We start from the raw sequence: 26,235 nt of genomic DNA on the forward strand, positions 1-26,235 counted from the left end.
TTTGATGCCACATTTGAATTGCTGGCTTTAATTTTTCTGTTTGGATTACCTACAAAGAAAACAGAAATGAAATAATTGAGGGGTCAGCTCTGTGGCATAGTGGGTAAAGCTGCCACCTGCACTGCCAGCATCCCATATGGGCACCGGTTCAAGTCCCGGCGCTCCACTTCCAATCCAGCTCTCTGCTATGACCTAGGAAAGCAGTAGAAGATGGCCCAAGTTCTTGGGCCCCTGCACCCATGTGGGGGACTTGGAAAAAGCTCCTGGCTCCCGGCTTCAAATTGGTACAGCTCTGGCTGTTGTGGCTATTTTGGGAGTGAACCAGTGGATGGAAGACCTTTATCTCTCTCTCTCTCTCTCTCTCTCTCTGCCTCTGCCTCTCTGGAACTTTGCCTTTCAAATAAATAAATCTTAAAAAAAAACCTCCATCAAAAAAAAGTCTATTAGTGTATAAAGGAAAAATCTTTCCGTATGTGCAGGAAAAAAATCTATAGAACATAGTTTAAATGTTTAACACTGGCTAAAGGTTTGGAGGAAAAGGGAGTTTTGCTTAGGAAAAAGAAAGATCATTCTATGTGTCATTATATTCTACTGTGACGGGTCCTCGATTTTTGTGAAGATTAAAAAATGAAGAGCTAAGTTTTCAAGTACTTTTCTGATTTTTAAACACACTAAAATGTTTTTAAATTATTCTTTCTGCCATGCGGTGGTGGAGATGTGTAAATAGATAAAACCCGGGAACTGGCCTTCAAGAATGGTCCACTGTGGAGCCCTTCAGCCCTGGGTGTAATCAACCTCGGAGGAATTGGGAACAAATTATCTCCTGTGTGCAGACCAAGCACATATTGGGAAAGTTAAATGCAGCCACAGGGAAAGCAGGTCCAGAGGCTCTGCTGATTGCTTCACTGGCTTCAACCTCTCTGCGCTGCCTGGCTGTGCAGAAGGGCAGCCGTGACATCACCACATCCCTGCCGTTCATGCCTGCTGGAATCCCTCGGAGTGATCTCTCAGGGGCTTACACGGAGACTGGGCAAGGTAAATGTTATCTTTGTGTCTTACTCAGTCTTTATCATGTGCCAGAAACTCTGAAATATGTTCCCTTCCTGGCTCTTAAAAGCGGGATTCCTTGGAAATCTGCTAAGAGAACTTTCAGGATTATTAATAGTAGTTTCTTGGAGTTTGCATCAGAACAATGTGTAGGATTGTATGAAAGATAAAAGAGGTAAAGCAGAAATTTATTTCTACTTAGGGCTGTGGAAATTTTATATGCAATTCAACTCGTATTTGCTCCACATGAGAGGTTTTATATAACAGAGGCAAAGGTGAACAAAATACCTCCCAAACACTACTGAAGTCCATTATGAGTGCATTAAATTCCATATTTTATGAAGAAAATTCCAGAATTTTATTGCTGATTTGTATCATCAGACATATGAGAAAATATGCTTTAATAAGTGTATTTTTGTCTTTCTTTCATCCAAGTTAGTATTAATGGAATAAATTGCAGGAAATCTCATAGTATCACTTTAACAGATTTATTATAATGTTTTCAGCCTGAAAATCATAACAGTCTTTGCCTTTTGATTTGCCAGTTTTGCCAATAAGTGAATGACAAAAATATGTCTATTCTCAATGGAAGAGAGAACAGACTGTCATAAAAATGAAACAAAATAAAATAGAAGAAAAATGCAGCGTTTCAGCTGTGATACTTATTACCTGGGGAAATGCCCAGTTCATGCCATAAAGAGAATGTAACGCATCAAACACTATGGATAACTTAAACAGAGATAGAATGCTGGTTCCTGAGGAGGAGAGAACAAGATAGATAAAATCATATAGATACATTTTACGGATTTGTGGCTTCTGTGAAGCAAATCACAAACAAGATCTTCCTTTTTCTGATTATTTAGTCTTCAAGAAAGGATACAGCATAGCAACATTTGCCAATGTGACATCCAAAAAAACCTTTCTTACATCCTCAGGTAAATATAATAATACAAAGACTCAGTGGAATTTTTTTTAATTCAACCAATCTTAAATAACAAACATAAAAATGATGCATGAAGGTATATCCACAATTGATAGGAATTATATGCCACTACAGTTTTAGTGATTTTCTGATTAATTTTAAATTTACTTTTTATGAGTGAAGTTTAGCATCTCATCTGATTATTGTTTATAGCCCTAGCTTATTTTCCTGCTGAACTGTGGTCTCTTTATTTTTTAAGCTCTTCACTTGATGGAAAATTAAGCCTTTAATGATAATGTAATTTAGAAACATTCTTTCTCAAAAACTAATGAAGAAAATATTAAGGTGAAAAAAATCTATGGAAAGTAGAATTAAAAGACCATTTTTTGGTGCAAAGCATTTTTGAAATCCATGCATAGAGAGGTCTTTAAAAAGTTGCTTGAAACTGCAAAGTATGAAAAAATTCTGCATGGATTTCTGCACTAAAATAAACTTAACTATGATTTCTCTTTCATGAAGTGTCTTCCTAAATTGATTAGTATGTTGTAGAACCATTTTATCGAGCCCTATCTCTGTGAGTGTGAATTAATGTATTTGACTTCAGTTGTCTTTTCCATAAATTAAGAGCTTTACTCTTGTTTACAACCAAGACAACTCACATTGTATTATTTCTTTGATAGCAAAATAATTTATCTTAATGGCCATAGTTGACAGAGTATATACTAGAAATAAAAATAATCATTGCTATTATGAAGCTGATGTTTAGGGATTAAGTCATAAATTTCTATCAATAAGGTTTTAAGTTTTTAAATAAAACAAGAGCTAAAACTAAAAATTAATGTTCTAAAATCATAGTCATAGAAACTGGAAAGCAATATCTTGGTAGCCAAGCTATGAACATAATTCATAAATACTATGTAGAAATCCATAAGTGAAAGACATATTGCACTTAACAGAAAACTGGATTCTGTGTAGAGGTTTATGTAAAGTCACTGAAGAGTGGAATTTTAACACTAGAATGTCATTATACATTTCCTTTCCAGTGGAGAATGTGTACAACTTTTTGGCTTTCATAGAAATGAGTGGATATTGAAAAAATGCTTACATGGAAAAAGGTCCCTTGTTTCACCTCATTGGAGCTATGAATGCCAATATTTAACTCCCAATCCTTTGCACTTCACTTATTCTTTCTTGTTTTGTTTTTCTTCAATAGATTTTATTGAAAGAAAAAAAATCAGTATGAGAAATCACACAAAAATTAAAGAGTTTGTGCTCTTGGGCATATCAGACAGACCAGAACTTCAGATTGTGATTTTTATCTTTTTATTTTTAACTTATCTATTAAGTGTCACTGGGAACCTAACCATTATCATTCTCACCTTGATAGACTCACGTTTAAACACTCCTATGTATTACTTCCTCCGGAACTTCTCCTTCATAGAAATCACGTTCACCAGTGTATCCATTCCCAGATTTCTGGGATCAATCGTTACCAAAGTCAAAACCATTGCCTATAACAATTGCTTGGCTCAATTGTTTTTCTTCATCTGCCTGGGGGTATCTGAATTTTTTCTTCTAACCGCCATGTCTTACGACCGGTACGTTGCCATCTGCAAGCCTCTCCATTACACCACTATCATGAATAAGAAAATCTGTTCCGTCCTCGTCTTCAGTTCATGGCTGGGAGGATTTCTGACGATTTTCCCTCCGCTTATGCTTGTCCTCAAGTTAGATTTCTGTGCTTCCAATGTCATCGACCACTTTTCCTGTGACTATTTCCCTATTTTACAACTCTCCTGCACAGATACCTGGCTCTTGGAGATGCTTGGCTTCTACTTTGCTTTTGTCACTCTGCTGTGCACCCTGGCATTAGTGATTCTGTCCTACGTATGCATCATCAGCACCATTCTGAGAATCCCATCTGCCAGCCAGAGGAAAAAGGCTTTCTCCACCTGCTCCTCTCACTTGATCGTCATCTCTATTTCTTATGGAAGCTGCATTTTCATGTATGTCAAGCCTTCCGCAAAGGAAAGAGCATCGTTGACCAAAGGCGTGGCCGTTCTGAACACTTCAATTGCTCCTATGTTGAACCCTTTTATTTACACCCTGAGGAACCAGCAAGTAAAAGAAGCTTTCAAAAACTTGATACATAAAGTAGTGTTTTATAGAAACAAATAAAATTAGAAAAATGAATGCCATTGTGGAGTTTCAAAACAGAGAAATAAAATTTTAATTCTACACTGTTCTGTTACGTCCATCTCACAGCTACTTGCAATGTGGAGCTCATTGGCTTCTGCTTTCTTATGAACCTGAAAGTAGCTATGTTGTGTCTTCTTTTAAAACTATCTGTAAGTGTAATCATGGATTTACCATTCTAAATTGAAAACAATGGCTATGGAACATAAATCAATTTATTGATTGTGTTGGATAATAGAAATATCTTATGTCATAATGACTTAAAGAATTAAACAGTTTTAACCCATTGTGCCACAGCAGTAGCCCCTTTTAATCACAGTTTTAATAAGCTTCATCAACAATTTCTTTTAAAAACTTATATGAAATAAATATCTCCAATAAATATATTTTTGGATTTTTAAGTATGTATTTAATTAAAAGAGATACAGAGAGAGAGGAAGAGACAGAGACAGGGAGATCTATCCACAGGTTCACACCCCACCCCACCCCCAAATATCAGCTAGACTGAACCAGGCTTAAGCCAGGAACCATGAGCATTCCTGAGTGGGTGGCAGGGGACAAGGTGCTTAAGCAATTACCTGCCACCTCCAAAGGTGCATTTTAGTCAGAAGCCAGAATGAGAAGAGAAGGCTGGACATGACCACATGTACCTCACATGGGCTGCTGGAACCCAGGAGGCCACTTACACTGCTGTGCCACAGTGCTGGCCCTAACAAATAAAGATATTTTTCATATCATCTATATTATATATTCAGGTCTTCTTACTCTGCCGATGGGCTTGATTCCTCTCTCACAAGCAATTTGAAGTTCGCTGTGTTCTCTTTTATGTACTTACCATGAATGCAAATGCTATGTCTGGTTTTATGTGCTCTTGTTTATCTGTTTTCAAAAATACATGACTATCATTACTCTTCTGAAACATGGAAGACTGATAGGAATTTCTTAATAACAGCTCCCCTGCAGAAAAGCACTTGTGCCTTATGTGAATATTCAGAGCCATGTGATAAAACGGACATGATTATCTTTGATACATATGTAAACATATGCTAATAAAAGATAAGTAGTGCACCTGAGGTCATTGAGATTCAGTCTTCAATATGATAGCCAGATTTTAAGGACAAAAACACAAGCAATCTTGATTAATGTATTTTAACTTTTATTTAATAAATATAAATTTCAAAAGTACAACTTTTAGATTATAGCAGTTTTCCCCCCATAACCTCCCTCCCACCCACAAGCCATTTCATCTCCTACTCCCTCTCCCATCCCATTCTTCATTAAGATTCATTTTTAACTATCTTTATATACAGAAGATCAACTTAGTATATGCCAAGTAAAGATTTCAACAGATTGCACCCACGCAGACACACAAAGTATAAAGTACTGTTTGAATACTAGTTTTGGCATTAATTCGCATAGTACAACACATTAAAGACAGAGATCCTGCATGGGGAGTAGGTGTACAGTGACTCTTGTTGTTGATTTAACAATTGACACTCTTATTTATGACGTCAGTAATCACCTGAGGCTCTTGTCATGAGCTGCCAAGGCTATGGAAGCCTCTTGAGTTCACAAACTCCAACCTAATTTAGAAAAGGCCATCATCAAAGTGGAAGTTCTCTCCTCCTTTCCTAGAAAGGTACCTCCTTCCTTGATGGCCCGTTCTTTCTCTGGGATCTCGCTCACAGAGACCTTTCATTTAGGTCATTTTTTTGCCAAAGTCTCTTGGCTTTCCATGCCTGAGAAACTCTCATGGGCTTTTTAGCCAGATCCGAGTGCCTTAAGGGCTGATTCTGAGGCCATAGTTCTTTGCTCGATTTTATACATAGTGGACACTGTAAGAATTTGGAATATTTGAGTAGCTTTTACTAAGGAACTGCATGATTTTATTGACTTCCTTTCAGCCACATTACTTCATTTGAGCTTGACTATATTATTACAGTCTTGTCAGGGAAGGCACTCACTCCTAATATACTGGGCATATGAATTATAACACTAGGGGTTGGCGCTGTGGCGTAGCAGGTAAAGCCACTGACTACAGTGCCGGCATCCCATGTGGATGTTGGTTGGAGTCCTGGCTGCTCCACTTCCAATCCAGTTCTCTGCTATGGCCTGGGAAAGCAGCAGAAGATAGCCCAACTCCTTGGGCCCCTGCACCACATGGAAGACCCAGAAGAAACTCTGGCTCTTGGCTTCAGATTGGCACAGCTCCAGGATTAAGGCCAACTGGGGAGTGAACCAGCAGATGGAAGACCTCTCTCTATGCTTCTTTCTGCCTCTCCTTCTACCTTTGTGTAACTCTGACTTTCAAATAAATAAATAAATCTTAAACAAATTATAACACTGGGGCCGGCGCTGTGGCACAGCGGGTTAACGCTCTGACCTGAAGCTCCGGCATCCCATATGGGCACTGGTTCTAGTCCTGGCTGCTCCACTTCTGATCCAGCTCTCTGCTATGGCCTGGGAAAGCAGTAGAAGATGGCCCAAGTCCTTGGGCTCCTGCACCAGTGTGGGAGACCCGGAAGAAGGTCCTGGTTCCTGGCTTTGGATCAGCACGGCTCTGGCTATTGCGGCCAATTGGGGAGTGAAACAGCGGATGGAAGACTTCTCTCTCTCTCTCTCTCTCTCTCTCTCTCTCTCTCTCTCATTGCCTCTCCTCTCTCTGTGTAACTCTAACTTTCAAATAAATACATACATCTTAAAAAAATTTTAACACTAACCAATGAAAACAAAAAAACCATTCAACTACTGCTGATGAGCAATACAGTGAGCAGTTAAAAAAAGTGTAAAATCACAAAAATTCCTGTTGGAAAGCAGTTTCAAGATAGTTGAGATAGTGAACATATATAGTGTAATACAGTAGCATCCCAGTATTCAAAATGGTAGGGATGGCTGGGTGAACACCTATATTGGGAATTAAGGTATTTGATTGCTATCTGTGCCTGGAAAGTGATTCTAAGGGCACACATCCTCCACACTTGGTGGTGGTGTTTGTTTATTTGTTATTGTTTGCTTTGTCTCTTTGGGCACTGTCTCCCAAGATTCCATTTCCAAGATAAATACTATCGTGTATTCTGTTTTATATTCCTTAGTGTTTTGTGTACATTCCTTCTTTGCCAATTTTGATTCACTGAATTAATTCCCTGAGCCCATGGGGGAGCTACATTAAGTAGCTTATATGAGATAGACTCTGTGTGGACACCATTGACAATTTTAGAACATCCTCGGATACTGTTCTCCATTTTATACATGGCTGTTTTACACCCTTTGAATTCAAAGTAATATGTCCACTCTGTTTAATAGGGGTAAATTAGAACAAAGTTACTGACAAAATAAAGCAAACACGTTCAATGGAAAAGAGAGGCAATGATGCTCAGAGCACTTGTGTGCCTGAATTCCCTCAATGGAATTTGCTGGCTATTTTTTTGCTACTGCAGCCATTTTGAGTGTTAGTGGAATGATAAGAAAATCAGAGGTAAGTCAGAGACATATGGGAGGAAATGGAAGTCCGTCAAATCTTAATGCTGCTTCATTACTCAACTCAACTTTAATCAAATTCAGAAGGGTATATTGGGTTGTATTTTGAAACTTGACATACTGAAAAATGTATAAATGGGTTATTATGTCTTGGATTATAGCAATCTATCCGTTTTCTATGGATTAAAAGCAGGAAATTGCTATTTGTTGTCTCTGCTTTTAATGAAATGCAGTCCATTTTGAACTGTGTTTCAGGGAATGCAGTTAGTGTAGGCAGAGATTATATTTGACATTTGGTAGCTACATGAATTAGTTTAAGTTATATAATCTTGCTATCCTCAGTTCTTCAATTCCAAATAAGGATAAAGTTTCATATGCATGTTAAAAGGGTCAAATGAGATAAAATGTTAGTGTTTGGAAATGGAATAAGTAGTGCCTTTAATAAATAACAACGACTAAGAATTTACTTCCCAAAATTGGAAGTAAATTCCCACTAAAAGAAAGTAAAATAATTAATACAGCTACTTGGAGCCTACTAAGTGACATAAGATTCATGGAGCACATTTATTTATATAATGTCATTTAATTATTTGAAATAGCCTGAAAATTTCAACTCCTTTTTAAACAGAGCAATTGAAACACAAAGAGAAAAATTCAACTTATTAAAGCCATAAATCATTAAATGCCCCATTTGTTATTTTTAATTTCTGCCTCACTAAGTTTCTATGATTTTTGAGAACATGAATTGACTTTAATGTCATAAATAAGAAATTAATATCACTTTGATGCCGTAACTCCATTATCCTTGTTTAAATTATAGATGCCTAAAAAATGAGATGAAACCATATGTAGTAGTAGATATTTTCCATAACCTCTACTGACATGAGTGTCTATTTACATTACTATTTAGGAGATTATTAGATGTGATTTCATGAACTCTCTTTTCTCTTGGTTTTGTTTCCAAACACCTTGGCATGAATGATGATAATTAACCTGTTCATTGTTATTAAAATGAATAAATATGTCATTCATACTTCTCCTGGGAAAGTCACAATAAACAATGACAAAGATAGTAAAAAAATTAATTACTTTTTTGAAGATTTATTTATTTATTTGAAAGTCAGAGTTACACATTGAGAGAGGAGAGGCAGAGAGAGAGGTCTTCCATCTGCTGGTTCACTCCCCAGTTGGCCGCAACAGCCAGAGCTGAGCCCATCCAAAGCCAGGAGCGAGGAGCTTCCTACAGGTCTCTGACATGGGTGCAGGGGCCCATGGACTCGGGCCATCTTCTACTGCTTTCTCAGGCCATAGCAGAGAGCTGGATCTGAAGTGGAACAGCCGGCTCTCAAACTGGTGGCCAGATGGGATGCCAGCGCTTCAGGCCAGGACGTTAACCCACTGCACCACAGTGACGGCCCCAATAATATTAATTATTAAAAGAAAAAAACTCTTCCAGATGTAAATGGATTCTCTTGAGGAATCTTTGTGTCATTCATACTGACCAACATTCTCAAAGAAATTTTTGTATCATGGCCCTGAGTGAGGTCTGTGTAAGAGTGCCAGAAATGTATTGTTGTGTAATTCTGAAGTTAAAGCAAATATTTCCACATAATAATTTTAAAATTTAATGGTTACCCTTATTCTAATGTTTTAGGAGAAAACCTGAGTCTCCAATGTCAGGAAGTTATTACATAAATTTCTACCTGAGATTGAAAACAAATGTTGTCTATTTGATGAGAGAACACCTTGTGATGTCAAAGTATTATGCATAAGCTATTCTTTTAATGAGTAACAGTATCTGATATGGTAAGAGTGAAGTTGCTAGAGCTGGAGCAAAGTGAATTGATAGGTTGCATTGTAAGGAAATTTTAGGAAAATAATTTATTTATTTATTTTTAAGGACTTATTTATTCAAAAGATAGAGTTTACAAAGACAGAGAAAAGCAGATGGAGAGAGAGAGAGAGAGAGAGAGAGAGAGAGAGATTACACTTGCTGGTTTATTCCCCAAATGGACAGGATGGTCAGAGTTGGTTGGGCTGAAACCAGGAGCCAGGAGCTTCTTCTGGATTGCCCACATGGTGCAGGGGCCCAAGGACTTAGATCATCTTCCATCCATGGTTATTCCAAGCACATGAGCAGGGAGCTAAATAGAAAGTGGAACAGCCAGGACACTAACACATCCATAGGGGATACCAACATGGCAGACGGTGGCTTTACCTCCTATACTTAATAAGGGGAATTAGATCCCAGCATATAATCATATTTTATAATGAAATTAATGCAGAATAATATATCTCATAACACCTAAGTAATCCAAGCTAGAATATAACATTTAAAAAATAAGAACCAGAGAACTGTTCCTAGTGACTGCATGTGATACAACAACAAATTCAGCATTATTTAAATAAACAAATGTCTCTCTTTTTAAAAAGAGTTATTCATTTATGTATGTATGTATTGAAAAGCAGAGTGACAGAGAGAAACAGAGAGACAAAGAGATATCTTCCATCTCTGGTTCACTCTCCAATGCCCATGTCAACCAGGGCTGGGTCAGGCTGAAGCCAGGAACTAGGTACTCCATCTGAGTCTCCAGTGCAGGTGGCAGGGAACCATGTAATTGGGACATCATCCACTGCCTTCCCAGGCACATCAGCTGAAAGCTGCATCAGCAACAGAGCAGCTAGAACTCAACCAACACTCTATTTGTTACACAGGTGTCCTAAGGGCTGACTTACTCCCCTGTGCCACAATGCCCACTCGGACAAATGTGTCTTTAAAACCAACTTTAATTACATGATGCACTGGATCATTTTAAAATAGCTTTGATCAGATCCTGTCTAAAATGTCAGAAAGATACAGTAACAGAGTAGTTTAGAAGGCATTGTCAGCACAGTCTCAGTTTGGGACTGATGAGTATGAGGTTCTTATGGAATTTGCACACCGGATTTTATAGCTAGTGTTGTTGTGGAAATAAGGATGGGGTGATTTGGAGTGTCACTGCAATGTGCCACTCCAATGCTAGATACGTCAGTTTTTTCTCAAGTATTACAGACTTCACGGTGACTTTTAGGAAAGTTACACCAAAAAGTAGTAGAGAAACAAACTGGCCTTGGGTAGTAATATTGAGATGCTATAGACATTTAACCTGCCTCAAATGCACTGACCAAATTCTGGCTGAAGATGGGAGAAGTTGCACATGGGTATGTGAGGGGTGTGTGTGTGTGTGTGTGTGTGTGCGCGCTAGTGGTGGTGGTGGTGACAGATGGAAGCTGGCAGAGAGCACAAAATGGAGATATTGGCACCATGTAAAAAGGTGGAAGAGCAAAGCTAATTTCATCTGACTACATTCTAACATGTGCTGTCCATACAGGTAATTCCTACCCTATTTTGCTGTTGTTCTTATGTGACTCTTGGTCTTAATCTATTGATTACTGTTGATTCTAGACCAAACCTTTCACACATAGCATAATCCTAATCCCAAGGGTTTTCCATTCATTGGTTAGAGACCATTTTCTCCATAGCCAAACCCTATACAGCTTTCATCAAATGTTAAACATTTTATAACTGCGTCAGATATATTAATTTATTAAGTTCTCACAATGATCCGGTGAGATCTACTTGTATACATGGGAGGCAACTGTGAACTGATGGATGAGCAAGGCAATCACAGAAAATTCAGTGATTTTCGGGCTTAGTAAGTGGATTCAAAGCAAGCTTTTCTCACTCTTTCCTATGGATGCATCCATACCAATGTCATTTGAACCTTATTAAACAAAGATAAAAATTAAACTTTACTACTTAGAATAATGAAAATGAGCATTTCATTTTGTTCTAGGATAATTCTTTATCATTCTAGCTAATTTGGGGGCTATCTCAACCATTACTAGACATTAAAATACTATTTATACTATTTGTTATTTTAACTAGATAGCAGAGTGGTTTGTATAGGAGTAAAGATCATGACAATGACATAGGCAGGTTGAAATTCCATGATATCTTGCAAAGATTTCACACTCAATGGCCCTAGGTTTTAACCCCTTCCAGTTAACATAATTTTCTACTCCTTTCTCTTCTAACCCTGACATTCAAGATGCCTCATGGCAGTGGCTTCAGGATTTGTGACTTTCATGAGACAGAATAGGAATTGGAAAAGCTAAGTGTGATAAATGTTGACAGACAGCGAAAGACAAACCAGTTGCTTAAAACAATAAGGTATCTCTCCCATTTTTTTTAGAATTCTTCATGAAATACAAATTTCATAAAGGGAAACTTGTGTTACACATTAAGAAATGACTCAAAGGTGATTCTCATTGGGAAGGAGACTTTGTGATGTGTCTACACAGCAACGGATATTATTTAGAATCAGCAAAGTCTGGATAAAAATCCCTGCCTTCGAAGTGTTCTACATGCTTCAAGTTGTATGACACCATGCTATTTCTTAACTTGCCACAACTAAAGAGTTTTCAGCTGTAAAACAGAGGAAACTAAAGCCTGTGCTGTTGTGATCATGTGGCTTTAAATTTCTCCTGAAGGTGGCAATGGCATACTATTTAGGCATACATGATTGTTTACTGATCTACAGCTCAATGTTCTTGTGCTTTCCCTTAGAGTCCTGGCAGGAGGAAAAATCAGCCACTGGGGAATGAGAAACCGTACCACAGTCACAGAGTTTATCCTCCTGGGACTGTCAGATGACCCAAAGCTGCAAGTGGTCATCTTTGTCTTTCTCTTCATCACCTACATGCTCAGCATTATGGGGAACCTGACCATCATCACCCTCACCCTGCTGGATTCCCATCTGCACACCCCCATGTATTTCTTCCTCAGGAATTTCTCCTTTCTAGAAGTTTCATTCACAACTGTCAGTATACCCAGGTTCCTGAGCACCATTATGACAGGAGATAAAACCATCTCGTTCAATGACTGCATAGCTCAGTTATTCTTTTTCATTCTCTTGGGAGTCACTGAATTTTACCTGCTGGCCGCCATGTCCTATGACCGGTATCTCGCCATCTGCAAACCCCTGCACTACCTGGCCATCATGAATCGCAGAGTGTGCACACTGCTTGTCTTGTCTTCGTGGCTGGTTTCCTTCTTCATTATCTTCCCTGCCCTCTTGCTGGTCTTAAAACTGGACTACTGCAGATCTAATATTATTGACCATTTTACCTGTGATTATTTTCCCCTGCTGCAACTTTCTTGTTCAGACACAAAACTCCTAGAGAGAATGGGGTTTTTCTGGGCTGTGTTTACTCTGATGCTGACTCTGGCTTTGATATTTCTGTCCTACGCGTGCATCGTCACAACAATTCTGAAGATTCCTTCCACTAGTCAGAGGACAAAGGCCTTCTCCACCTGCTCTTCTCACATGATTGTCATCTCCATCTCTTACGGAAGCTGCATTTTTATGTACATTAAACCCTCAGCAACAGACAGAGCGTCTTTGAGCAAAGGTGTTGCTGTGCTAAACACCTCGGTCGCCCCCATGTTGAACCCCTTTATCTACAGCCTAAGGAATCAGCAGGTTAGGCAGGCCTTCCTGAATGCGGTTTGGAAGCGTGTGTTTTTCAAGCATCCCTGATGCGATGCGGTTGCCTGAATCTTGAGTTCCGCAGAAGGAAAGTTTTATTTTTTTTAATATTTATTTTATTTTATTTATTTGAAAGAGTTACAGAGAGAGGTCTTCCATCCGCTGGTTCACTCCCCAGATGGCTGCAATGGCCAGAGCTGCACCGTTCTAATGCCAGGAGCCAGGAGCTTCTTCCGGGTCTCCCACGCAGGTGCAGAGACACAAGGACTTGAGCCATCTTCTACTGCTTTCCCAGGGTATATCAGAGAGCTGGATCGGAAGAGGAGCAGCCAGGACTAGAACTGGCACCCATATGGGATGCCGTCGCTTAAGGCCAGGACGTTAACCGGCTGCACCACAGCGCTGGCCCCAGGAAAGTTTTTAAAACACAAATATGAAATGTTGTTGGCCAAATCAAATCAGTTTTAGCCTCTCTCCTTCCTTGCTCATTCTTTCTTATTTCTAGCATTTTGCAAAAGTATGTTAAATAGATTTCTCTTCCAATTTAGATTTTGTTATGCTTTTCTACTTGTCCATTATTTTGAAAATTTGTTTATCACAACTTCTTAAATAATTGCTCTACAAATAAAGTTGAATTTTTAATTTTTCAGATGGAAAATAATCTCCAGAAATGGAGGAGACACTTTATAAGTATTGATAATGTTACTTATTGTACACAAAAATATAATTTAGTGATTTTTTTTTACAAAAGTTGTCTCATTGCCTTGCAGTTTCTCTGGGAATTTTTTTAATGCTATTCAAACTAATAAAACTTTAAGAATTTTCATGTAAAAATCAGAAACTATTACTTGGAACTCAATATAATGTAGTATGTTCATTCAATTTATGTGTTTTTAGGAAAGTACAGACATTAGGTATAAATAGATCTCCTTCTTTTAAAATCCTATAATCGATCTCTCAATAGATACATAGGTGAATATATGGGCAGATGCAAACATAAATAAATACATGCACACATGTAGAAAGAAATATATTTTCTGTAATTCTATAAAAATAAATGCCTTTTTGATCCAGTAGCATGTTTGTATATAAATATATTTATAATTATATTTATTTGTATATATTTCAAGTTCAAACTAGTATAAAACCTAATATGTATTATATAATTTATTTAATAGATATATATCATATAATAATATATAGTCTATATATTTATTAGGAGGTATATATATAAATCCCCTCATAGTTTGGAATAGTTAAAACAGTGCATGTATCCATATTACTACATACTTAAGCCTAAGCCTTTTTTTTAACTTTATTTTTACTTATTTAAAGCAAAAAGAGAGAGAAAGAGGTCCTTCATCAACTGGTTCATTCTCCAAATTTTTGCAACAGTAGGGTTTGGGCCATGCATCAGCCAAGAGCCAAGAGCTCCATCTGGGTGTCACCATGCATAGTGAGGTTGCCAGTACATGGGCAGCATCTGCTACCTCCCAGGACATACAGCACTAGTAAACTGAAATGGCAGTGAAGGTGAGACTCCACCCCAAGTACCCCAATGTGGGATGTGGGCTTCCTAAGCCACAGCTTAACCAATGTGCACAATGCCTGCCCCCAAGCCTTTATTTTTCTATAAAGTAAAAATTTCATCACAAAATAAATTTTTCCATTAAATGTAAAATCAAAATTACATGTTTTAAAATAAGCATAAAATATGTTCTGAACAAAGAAACACAATAGATCCTCAGACTGAATTTTTCAAATACTATTATATTTTTAAGATGTATTTATTTATTCAAGAGGCAAGAGTTACAGACATTAAGAGAGAGAGAGAGAGAGATCTTCCAGCCACTGGTTCACCCCCAAAATGGCCACAATGGCTGGAGCTGGCTGCTCCAAAGCCAGGAGCCAGGAGCTTCTTCCCCATCTCCCAGTTGGGTGCAGGAGCCCAAGAATCTGGGCCATCTTCTGTTGCTTTCCCAGGTGTATTAGCAGGGAGCTGGATGGGAAGAGGAGCAGCCAGGTCTCAAGTCGGCACCCATATGCGATGCTAGCGTTGCAGGTGGCGGCTTGATTTGTTATGCCAAAGCATCGTACCCCCAAGTGCAGATTTTTAAGAGATAGAAAATATTAACAAGTGCCAAACAATATCATAGTGCTGAAAAGCAATACTGCAATAGTCTTTGCAAAAAAAAAAAATCCTAAACTAAACCTGGATTAAGTCTCTATGTTCAATAGCAAAAGGAATCATAGGAAAAGGATGCAATCAAGTGAGCCACTGCTCATATCTGCCTTCCATGAAGCATCTTGATAGCATTTCTCACTCTTTATTAATTGGGATTTTATGGTAAAAACATAACACTGGTTTTACTGTTTCCATTAAATGTATCAATAAGAATTTAGTGGATGAAAGTGGCATGCCTTAATATGGACAGTCTGATTTGCCAAAATACCCTTTACTGAGTGCACTTGAAGCAGTAAAGTAACCTTCAAACAAGCTTGTATCCCAGCCATGATAGGGTTTCCTTTTAATGATTATGCTATTATTTGATGCACAAGGTATATCAAAATATTCTTTTTTTAAAGATTTATTTATTTATTTGAAAGGCAGAGTTACACAGAGAAGGAGAGGCAGAGGGAGAGAGGTCTTCCATCCTTTGTTTCTCTTCATTCGGCTGCAATGGCTGGAGCTGTGCCAATCCGAAGCCAGGAGCCTGGAGATTCTTCCAGGTCTCCCATGTAGGTACAGGGGCCCACCCAGGCCATTAGGAGGAAGCTGGATTGGAAGAGGAGCAGCCAGGATTCCAACCGGTGCCCATACAGGAACCGCTGTATCCGCTATAGCATGGCACTGGCCCCATCAAAATATTCTATACCTCAAGTTCAGAGACTATTTGTCAATCATACCTCCTAAAGTTGAAAAACAAAATAAAATGTTACTTGATTATGTAAATTTTATTTTTATGTATCAGGTGTGCTCCTAGTTATTCTATCAAAATATATCATATTTATTGTATATTAAAATTCCTAAAGTATAAAATGTATTACTAGTTTTTAAAAACATTTATTTATTTGAGGCAGAATTACAATGAGAGAGAGATAAATCTTCCAACCTCTGGTTCACACCCCGAATGGTCACAACAGCTTGGGTTGGTCTGGGCCAAAGACCAGAGGTCGGAGCTCCATCCATGTCTCCCACATTGGTAGCAGGATCCCAGACACTAAGACCATATCCCACTGCTTTTCTAGGCATATTAGCAGAGAGCTGAGAGGAAGCAGAGTGTCTGGAACTTGAACCAGTGCCCATATTGTGGGGAGCAACTGGGAGCAACTCGGACTAGACTAAGTTACTGGAATTAAGACTTATTCTATGCATCTGCTCTCCCACAATATGGCGCTGGGAGAGGAGGAAACAGCTTCTACACAGCTGCCTCCAGTTCAACCAATAAACTGTAGGACCTGCTCCTGATTGGAGGAGAGCAGCGTACTCGGCATGTGGGTAGCAGAGTTGGGATTGGTGGAAGAGGACTATAAAGGAGGAGAGAGACAACATGCACCAGGAACGTCTATCTGAAGGAACACCTGTGCAGCCCCCGAGAGAGCCGGCCGGCGGCGTGCCGCACCCCCGCGGAAGTGGGGAAAGTGGCAGGGGGAGCCGCCCTTCCACGGAGGTGGAAGGGACGGTAGCCAACCCGGGAAGAACCAGCAGCAAACCCGGGGAGGGCCGAGCAGACAAAAGAACAGCGCAGGGTCCTGTGTCGTTCCTCCACGAAGATGGGGAGCGACATAATGGTGCTGTGACTCGGATATGAAGCCTAGGCAGGGTTTAGTGTCGTTCCTCCACGAAGAGGGGGAGCGACACAAATAGATGCCAGCATCACAGGCAAATGACTTAACCCATTATGGCACAATGCCAGTCCCTGTTTTTACAATTGTATATCTTATTTCTATCTTTTTACAAATGTTTTATTGTCAAAATATGTGTATTTGGGAAACATAAGGAACAGTAGAGATAATAGTTATAATCCACTAGCCAGAATTTCACATAAATTAAACCTCTTCCTTTTCTGGTTTTTATAATTGAATGTTGAAGAGATAATAAGTAGATTAAATGTCAAAATGAACAATATTCTGGATAAAATTTAAATTCCAGTTCCATATCACAATTTTTAATGAGAATTACATTAGTTCACCTCTATAACAACATATTCTGAAGTTGTGAGCACAGTATGTACATTATAAAAGTTAACTTTCTACTTAACATTATGGAATACCCTTTTGTTTTTCATACCTCAGCACCTAACAAAGGCTAAGAATAAACAGTAAAAAAAATATATGTAGAAAAACTTGTGTTTCAAAGAGAGAATTAAAAACCAATTCCATTTAAGGTCCTGGTTGTGTAAGAAAGCAGATTATGTAACTTCTTATTACTCATGAAATATTAAAAAGCTTGAAATACTATGTAATTGTGTTTAACGGAAGTAAATATTTTGTAGAAGACAACGTTTTAGGTCCTCAGAGAAAATACAAAGATGAATGGAACCAGCTCAAGGGAGATCACCTACAGAGAAGAGCAAAGAGGTTGCTGGGAAATCCAACCATGGCTTCCAGAAATCCTTCCCGTCTATAGTACAGTAGAGATGCAGCCCAGGATTTTTCTTATTCTCAGGAGACTCAATCATTTGAGGTCAAAGCAAGTAGACGTGGACTATTTAAGAAGTGAGTACAACCACTGAGGAGCCAGATCCTGATTTAAGTAGCTGTCCTCATACTGTACACTACTGCCACCTCTTTCTCTCTCTAGATATTACTTTCTTGAAGGTCTACCTTGATCAAATTATTGAAAAACAGTGTAGTCTGTTTCCACATATTATGAAGATTTCTGACTTTCTATGTTAATTTCTGACATCAGTCATTCATAAAATAGAGAAAAATAAAGCCAAATTTGGTTAGCATGTACTTTGCTAGTGTCAGGCTAGGAAATAATGATTTCACATTCCTTGTCTCACAGTGGAAACTTATCTCCAACATGGAGGGGGATTTGACTTTCAGGTTTTAGCTGATCGTAGCCAGCATGAGTTTGAATAATTGGGGGTTAACTGAGTAGGTGAAGATAGAGGAGAGAGGTTTTTCCTATACACTTCTAGATATCCTTATGGATAAGTGGATCCATAAGGATGAGTGGTCTCCAGTGGGACAACATTACTGGGGAATAAAAGAGTTCCCCATAAAGAGAAGCAGATCAGGAAGAACGATGTCTGAACAGAAAGCACACTTTGCTGCAATCTGAATGGCGGAGCTGCTGAAATCTAAGGCAAGTAGCTGCTTTTCCAACTTGTGCTCAGAGCAAAATGAAAGACAAATAAATACCACATGTCCCCTCAAACTCAAAAATAAAAATGTCTATATACTGTATACACATTTCTAGCCTGTCATACAAGATATCATACATTAAAGATTTTGTTAGAATTATAAGATAAACCAAGAGTTAGCAAATATTTCACTATTCATTAAATGAAATAATTGTTATTTATCTTGTAGTAAATATAACATACACAGTATGTACTCACATCGTCTTTACTATTAGATCCAAATATTAACACTAAAAATAATAAATTAAATATAAAATAAAAACATACTTTATTCACTAATGTATACATCAGAAAAAAGAAAACGCATAATTCATATGATGGTTTCAATAAAAAGAGGTAATAATGTTTTACACACATTAGATACATAGGAAGAGTTATTGATTTTGCTTAACATCTCTCAGTGATGTGGTTTATTGTGTGAAAATTTTCTAACTTCTCTTGCTGGATTTAAAATAAGAAAACTGGCAAATAAGCCATTCTCACAGACATGGATGCTACATGATGCAAAGAAGGTGGTGAAAGTGAAATGGTTGTGCCCTGCTGAAGATATTCCAGAGCTGTGCCACTGATGGTGATACTGGCTATGAGGAATGACACCCTTAACCTCTTCCAATTCATTGTTCCCTGTAAACCTCATTGGTAGAAGATAAAAGGAGAGAGAGACAGAAAGAGAGAGAGAGGAGAGGGAGACAGCAAGAAAGAAGGGGATGAATCACACAGAGATCACAGAGTTTGTCCTCCTCGGTCTTTCTGATGACCCCAAACTTCAGATTGTGATTTTCATCTTTTTGTTGATCACGTATCTATTAAGTGTAACAGGAAACCTGGCCATCATCACCCTAACTCTGGTAGACTCCCATCTGCAGACACCCATGTATTTCTTCCTCAGGAACTTCTCTTTCTTGGAAATCTCGTTCACAACCGTATGTATCCCTAGGTTTCTGGGGGCAATTATCACCAAGGACAAAACCATTTCCTATAACAACTGTGCGGCACAACTTTTTTTCTTCATCTTCATGGGTGTGACGGAGTTTTACATCTTAACCGCCATGTCCTATGACCGCTACGTGGCCATCTGCAGACCCCTGCACTACACGACCATCATGAACAGGAGACTCTGCACCCTGCTGGTGCTGTGCGCCTGGGTCGGTGGCTTCCTGACCATCTTCCCACCCCTTATGCTTCTGCTGCAGCTGGATTACTGTGCTTCCAACGTCATTGATCACTTTGCCTGCGACTACTTTCCCCTCTTACAACTGTCCTGCTCAGACACCTGGTTTCTGGAAGTAATGGGCTTTTACTTTGCCTTGGTTACTCTGCTCTTCACTTTGGCATTGGTGATTTTATCATACATGTATATCATCAGGGCCATCCTGAGAATTCCATCTGCCAGTCAGAGAAAAAAGGCTTTCTCCACTTGTTCCTCTCACATGATTGTCATTTCCATTTCTTACGGAAGCTGTATATTCATGTACGCTAATCCCTCTGCAAAGGAAAAGGCATCATTGACCAAAGGAGTAGCTATTCTCAACACCTCTGTTGCCCCCATGCTGAACCCATTCATTTACACTCTAAGGAACCAGCAAGTCAAGCAAGCCTTCAAAAACGTGGTGCATAAGGTAGTATTTTCCACAAGCAAATGACATGTTTTTGTCAAAGAAAAAAGACATGATAAAAAGCAATGAAGTCAAATCATGAAATTCCTAAGTATCTATAGAAATAGCTTTCTTCTCTTACAGCTTCTTTTAGCCACATTATGGTTAATTAGAGATTTTCCTAGTTCATATCGTCACCTTCCATACCCAAGTTTCTCCAATGTATTGTTTGCTGGCACTTTTATTTTTTCTGTTAATTTAGTTCTTCACTTAAAATAAAAATAGAATTAGGTCATAATGTAATTGTTTTAATCATATTGACATCAATTCAATAACAAATCTTCTGGCTTGAGGAATAAGTCACACTGTATTGTTACAGAATTTAAACTGCAAATGTTTACAGTTTTTTCTTTGAATTGATTTTAATTAGATAGTTTTAAGTTTAACACACTCTCTCCCTGAATTTGTAGACTGCTATAAATGGCTAAAATACAAAAAAAAATTTCAAATATCTATAAAATTACTTCAAATATTTGTAAAATAAAAAATGTACAGCCTTTAATATAAATAAGAATATTTGGTCTATATAGCTCAACTATCAGCTGCTGAGATCTGGAAGTCAAAGCATTTTAATAAGAGAAATTTGCATGGTGATATTTATCTGAGGAATCTATTCTTTAAATCGTTGTGACACTTTAAAGATTAAGACATGCCCTGTGGTTTATGTCTCTCACATATGCAAAGTCTCCGATAAATAGGTATACCACTAATAACTCCCTTTTATTTAGTACTTAAAAATGTCAGACATATTGCTAAGAACATAAGCTTAATTACTTTAATACACCTTGAGATACAAATAGTAACAATGTTGAGAGTTGTTAATGCTGTTCCACAAATAATTTTACTAGATTTTATGCTTTTAAACTGAACTGCAATGCCCAAACAAAAACTGTGATCCTGATCCTACTCAGTGAATACAAATATTCTCCCTAAATATCATATTTTGTTTGTGTAGCTTTAGCAAAAGAAAAATAAACTTACTGTCTATGTATGTGTATTTGACTGTCTGTTCAAATGTTAAAATCGGTTGCTGGATTCATGTTTAAAATTACCTGACATGTTATAAGCAAGACGAAATAAGTTTCTTGACCATCAGTAAGAATTTTAGAAAATTAAATGCACTAGCTTTTCAAAGCTAATAAGAAAGTAATATTATTTGGTTATTGTGAAATCAATTACAAAAGACACAGAGACTATTTTTAAGCCAAGAAATAGCCTAAAAGTCTATGGTATGAAAGGCTTAGATTTTGTTGGAAGTCTGTAGCCTTTATGGACTCTCAGGAGCCTAGGTCGTTTGCCTGGTAAACACGTACTCATCAAGTTGCCAATGAACTCTTTCGATGAGATTACATATTAACGGTAAGGAGAAGGGTGCTCCTTCAAGGCATGTTGAGCCAATGTGTCTTCTTCCCTGCTTATCTGGGTTTAGACAAATGTAATTTGCTACACAACAAGGAATCAAGACTGAATGAAGTCCCAGTTGCCATGCTAGTCTCACTCTCATGGTATGCATTTTTTACTGCAACAGAGTGAGTTCCTTTTGGAACAAGATGAATCGCTGTATGGATAAATTCTGCATCCTTCAGGACATTATGTTTTGGGGCCTAGTTATGAACTGGATGATGGAATATGTTCTGTGTTCTGAAGGAAGTAATTTTCTTGTGTCTGGTTTTCCTCAGTGCATTAGCTTTTCAAATGGCTAGCAGGTAAGGGTATGTTAACATTAATCCATGATTATTATTTTGTATGTATCAAAAGGAATATTATTTACATAACAAAAACTCTCATTGAAATAGAGTGACACTGTAAATGATTAAATTTTTTCAGATTTCCTTTTGGTTTAATTAGGCAACGCTATGTTTTTTTCCATGACATTGATATATGTCATAATACACCTGTTCTTCCACTGAGTTAAATTGGTTTATTTTTGACTCATATTTTCTGAGGATTTTTTAAAGTATTTATTTATTTATTTGAAAGGCAGAGTGAAAAAGAGAGAGAGACATTCCATCTGCTGGTTCACTACCCAAACGGCCACATTGGCCAGTGCTGGGCCAGGCTGAAGCCAGGAGCCAGGAGCTTCTTCTAGGTCTCCCATGTGGGTGCAGGGGCCCAAGTATTTGGGCCATATTATGCTCTTTCTCAGGCCATTAGCAGGGAACTGGACAGGAAGTGGAGTAGTTAGGACATGAGCTGGTTCCCATATGGCTTGCCGACATCACAGGGGCTGGTACTATAACCCATTATGCCACAGTGCCAGCCCCATGGATTTTTTTTTTTAAGATTTATTCATTTATTTGAGAGGCAGTGTTACAGAAAGAAAGAGGAAGAGACAGAGAGGGAGGTCTTTCATCCACTGTTTCACTCTCCAAAAGGCCGCAACGGCCAGAACTAGGCCAACCCAAAGCCAGAAGCTTCTTCCAGTTTTCCCACACGGATACAGAGGCCGAAGCACTTGAGCCATCTTTCACTGCTTTCCCAAACCATCATCAAGGAGCTGGATTGGAAGAGGAGCAGCTAGGACTCCAGCTAGGTCCATATGGGATGCCAGCGCCACAGCAAAAATTTAATCTACTACGCCACAGCATCGGCCCCAGCTCCATGGATTTTTAATAGATTTTATTTCTTCAAAAGATTCTTTCAGGAGTCTGGCCTTGTGGCACAGTGAGTTAAGCAACTGCCTGCAATGCCAATGTCCTGTTTAGGTGCTGGTAAAATTCTCAGCTGCTTGGCTGCTCTGCTACCAATCTACTTCTGCTAATGCAGAAGTGAAAAATGACCTAAGTGCCTGACCCCCTGCACCCACGTGGGAGACAGATGGAGTTTCAGGGCCCTAGCTGTGACCTGGCCCAGGCCCTGCTGTTGCGGCATTTGGAGAGTGAATCAGTGGTTGGAAGTTTCTCTCTCTCTCTCTCTCTCTCTCTCTCTCTCATAACACTGTCTTTTAAATAAATAAATAAGTCCTTAAAAAAAGATTCTTTCAGAGTTGCTTAGAGGATAGCAAACAACTTTAATTCTTTCTACTTTTATTAAGCACTGAAATATTTCCATAAGCACAAAAATTGTCAGTTAAAAAATAGTCCTTACAAAGACTACAAATACCAGAAAGTTACTAAATTATAATAATCATAATTTTTTGTCCAATGGATATCAAATAATATGATAATTTTTGAGTTTTCATTTTACAAATCAGTTTCTCCTGGAAAATTGTTTAAAGATTATTTATATATTTATTTAAGAGGCAAAGTTAACAGAGAGAGAGAGCGAGGTCTTCCATCCACTGATTCACTCTCCATATGGCCGCAGTGGCCAGAGCTGAATTGATCCAAATCCAGGAGCCAGAAGCTTCTTCCGGTTTCCCATGTGAGAAAAGAACCATTTCAAGGAGACTGTAGCACTTTCCAAGGTACATTGCTTAGTATTGGGAGAAGGATGACAATGTAAAACTCTCCTTCCTACCCATTAAATGGGTCTTGCCTTATTATTATGTTTAACCAGGTATTGTGATCTCCCTCCTGGTTCCCTAGCCTTTGTGAAGGTATCTTCATGTGGAGATAGTTATTCATACTGATGTTCCTGCAAGACGATGCTCTCTGCAAAGTCCTATTCCACCATCTTGTTGAGAATTTCCTCTATTTTCACAGAGCGCGATCTGGTAGCAGAATTGTGTGTTGCTGACATAGACCTGTTAGTCATCACCCTAAGTGTACTTTGGAGACCACTGGATAGATTCTAAAAAGCAAACGCTCAATTAACTTTGGATGTGACCCTAACAGAGATAAATCATCTTAAATTAAAAGTGAAAAGTGGGGCAGTTGGCCCAACAGTGAAAATACCTGCTCCCCACATTGAAATGCTCAACTTTGCTCTCTATTCAAGCCCTTGCTTCCAGCTTCCTGCTAACACAGATCCTGGGAGGTATCAGTGATGGCTGCAGTGACTGACCTACTGCCACCCACACGGGAGACCTGGATTGAGTTCCTGGCCACCCTCCTCCAGCTGCACTCTCAGTCTTGCCTGGGGCTAATACAGGCACGGGGGGGGGGGGGGGGGGGCAGGTTTAACCAGTAGATGGAAATGCAAGATCACTCTCTCCCCTTTCCCTGCCTCCTAAATTAATTAAGTAATTAAATAATTTTAATTGACAATTCTTTTTTTTTCACAATGATACTCTTTCAGTTTGTTTTATAATCACGATTAACCCACCACCTAATAAAGAATTCAACAAGTCATAAGCAGCAAAAACCACTATTCCAAGAATATAGGCAAGGGCTATATACTATAATCAAATCCCAAAATGTCAATTTCACTCATATACATTACATTTTTGTGCTCTGTATATTATTTTTGAGAAATATTAGGAGATATGCTGAAAAGCTCTAGAGGTGAAAGGGAAACAAAGGTGGTAAAGAGGTGGGGTGGGCATTGGGCGCATTGTGTGAAACCATTGTTTGGGGTTCCTAGATCCCACATCAGAGTGTCTGGGACCAAGTCCCACTCCTGCTTCTCATCCAGCTTCCTTCTTTTTTTTTTTTTTAACTTTTATTTAATGAATATAAATTTCCAAAGTACAGCTTATGGATTACAATGGCTTCCCCCCCATAATGTCCCTCCCACCCGCAACCCTCCCCTTTCCCCCATTGATCGCCAGGGTAGATTCGGCTGATCTGGCTGGCTAGGCGGGTGTCCCCTTCCTCCCTCACCGCTCCATGTGCATCCCTCCCGAAGCTGCGCGCTCGGTCGAAGAGGACGACCTTCCCCGCTGGAGGAGGACCGGTCTTTGGTCAAGGGTATACGAGTAGCTGCGCTCCCCTGCTAGAACCTCCAAACAAGCTCTCAAGGTCCATCCAGCTTCCTTCTAATGCACCTTGGAGGCAACATATGATGGCCCAAGTTCTTGGGATCCTGCCATCCATGTGGGAAATCCAGATGGGATTCCTGGCTCCTGACTTCGGCCTGGCCCGGTCCTGGCTGGTGCAGGCTAGTACAGAGTGAACCCATGGATAGATGAGATCTCTCTCTCTCTTTTCTCTCTCTCTCTTCCCTTTCCTCTCTCTCTCTTTCTCCCCCCTTCCTTTCAAATACAAAAATCAATAAATATTTTAGAAAACAAAGATAAAGATCTAAGAAAAAATAACATGGAGAAAAAAATGAGCCTGACACGATATGTTAAAATAAAATGAATCTTGATGTGAATGGAAGGGGAGAGGGAGTGGGAAAGGGGAGGGTTGCGGGTGGGAGGGACGTTATGGGGGGGGAAGCCATTGTAATCCATAAGCTGTATTTTGGAAATTTATATTCATTAAAAAAAATAAAAATAAAGTTAATTGAAAATAGATTTTAGTCAAAACTAAGAATGGGAATAGGAGGGAGAGGACGAAGAAGGGTGAGAGGGTGAGAGGACTGGTATGGTGGGAAGAATCACTATGTTCCTAATGTTATATTTATGAAATACATGAAGTTTGTATGCCTTAAATAAAAGGTTTCTGGAAAAATAAAAAAATGGAAAACCATAAAAAAATAAAATAAAATATTGTTCTTCACCTGAAAGTCACTGTTTTCCTTTAAAAAAACCAAAGACTACATTGCTCACAAATGCACATTTCATGGACAGAAGACATTTAACTAATTTCTTTTTTTGTCTTACTGTTTTTGTTACTGCTTGTTAGGAAAAAAATGAGATAAATTACATTATTAGTATATACCTGGTAATCAAAATTTAAAAAGAGATTGCTAGATGTGTTGTTGTTAAAGAGATTACAAAAGAAAATAGAAAAATAATCATTATTATGTAAAAACTAAAGTCAAAGAAATAACATTTTCATATGTAGGAAATTATTTTCATCATTTCTACATAAATACATTGAATCAATAATCTCAATGTCTATCTTAAAATGGATGTTATAAATCCCATACAGCACAACGACTTCGTATTCTCCTGTGTGTCAGTGACTTGCTCATCCTATCCTATTTCCTTGTTTCTGCCCCACTTTCTAAACACATCTTTCTATCTTATCAGTGATCTGGATCAGTGT

General features: G+C 38.5%; 3 protein-coding genes across 3 annotated transcripts; all 3 read left to right on the forward strand.

The window, feature by feature from the left end:
- Window positions 1-3,208: 3,208 nt before the first annotated feature.
- LOC100343711 (olfactory receptor 6C3-like) lies at window positions 3,209-4,147 on the forward strand. The gene has a single exon (XM_008256590.4). It carries the CDS (start codon window positions 3,209-3,211, stop codon window positions 4,145-4,147), a length of 939 nt encoding a protein of 312 aa, XP_008254812.2.
- Window positions 4,148-12,285: 8,138 nt separating this feature from the next.
- On the forward strand, window positions 12,286-13,224 carry LOC103344970 (olfactory receptor 6C1). Its single transcript, XM_017342161.3, has one exon. The coding sequence runs from the start codon at window positions 12,286-12,288 to the stop codon at window positions 13,222-13,224; it is 939 nt and encodes a 312-aa protein (XP_017197650.1).
- Window positions 13,225-19,040: 5,816 nt separating this feature from the next.
- Window positions 19,041-20,269, forward strand: LOC100343296 (olfactory receptor 6C3). The gene has a single exon (XM_008256591.3). The coding sequence runs from the start codon at window positions 19,253-19,255 to the stop codon at window positions 20,186-20,188; it is 936 nt and encodes a 311-aa protein (XP_008254813.2). The 5' UTR covers window positions 19,041-19,252; the 3' UTR covers window positions 20,189-20,269.
- The last annotated feature ends 5,966 nt before the right edge of the window (window positions 20,270-26,235 follow it).

Source organism: Oryctolagus cuniculus, chromosome 11 (assembly GCF_964237555.1).
Source record: "Oryctolagus cuniculus chromosome 11, mOryCun1.1, whole genome shotgun sequence".
NCBI classification, from domain to species: domain Eukaryota; kingdom Metazoa; phylum Chordata; class Mammalia; order Lagomorpha; family Leporidae; genus Oryctolagus; species Oryctolagus cuniculus.

Coding starts and splice junctions, on each gene's coding strand:
- LOC100343711 (XM_008256590.4), top strand. CDS start 3,209: ATGAGAAATCACACAAAAATTAAAGAGTTTGTGCTCTTGGGCATATCA.
- LOC103344970 (XM_017342161.3), top strand. CDS start 12,286: ATGAGAAACCGTACCACAGTCACAGAGTTTATCCTCCTGGGACTGTCA.
- LOC100343296 (XM_008256591.3), top strand. CDS start 19,253: ATGAATCACACAGAGATCACAGAGTTTGTCCTCCTCGGTCTTTCTGAT.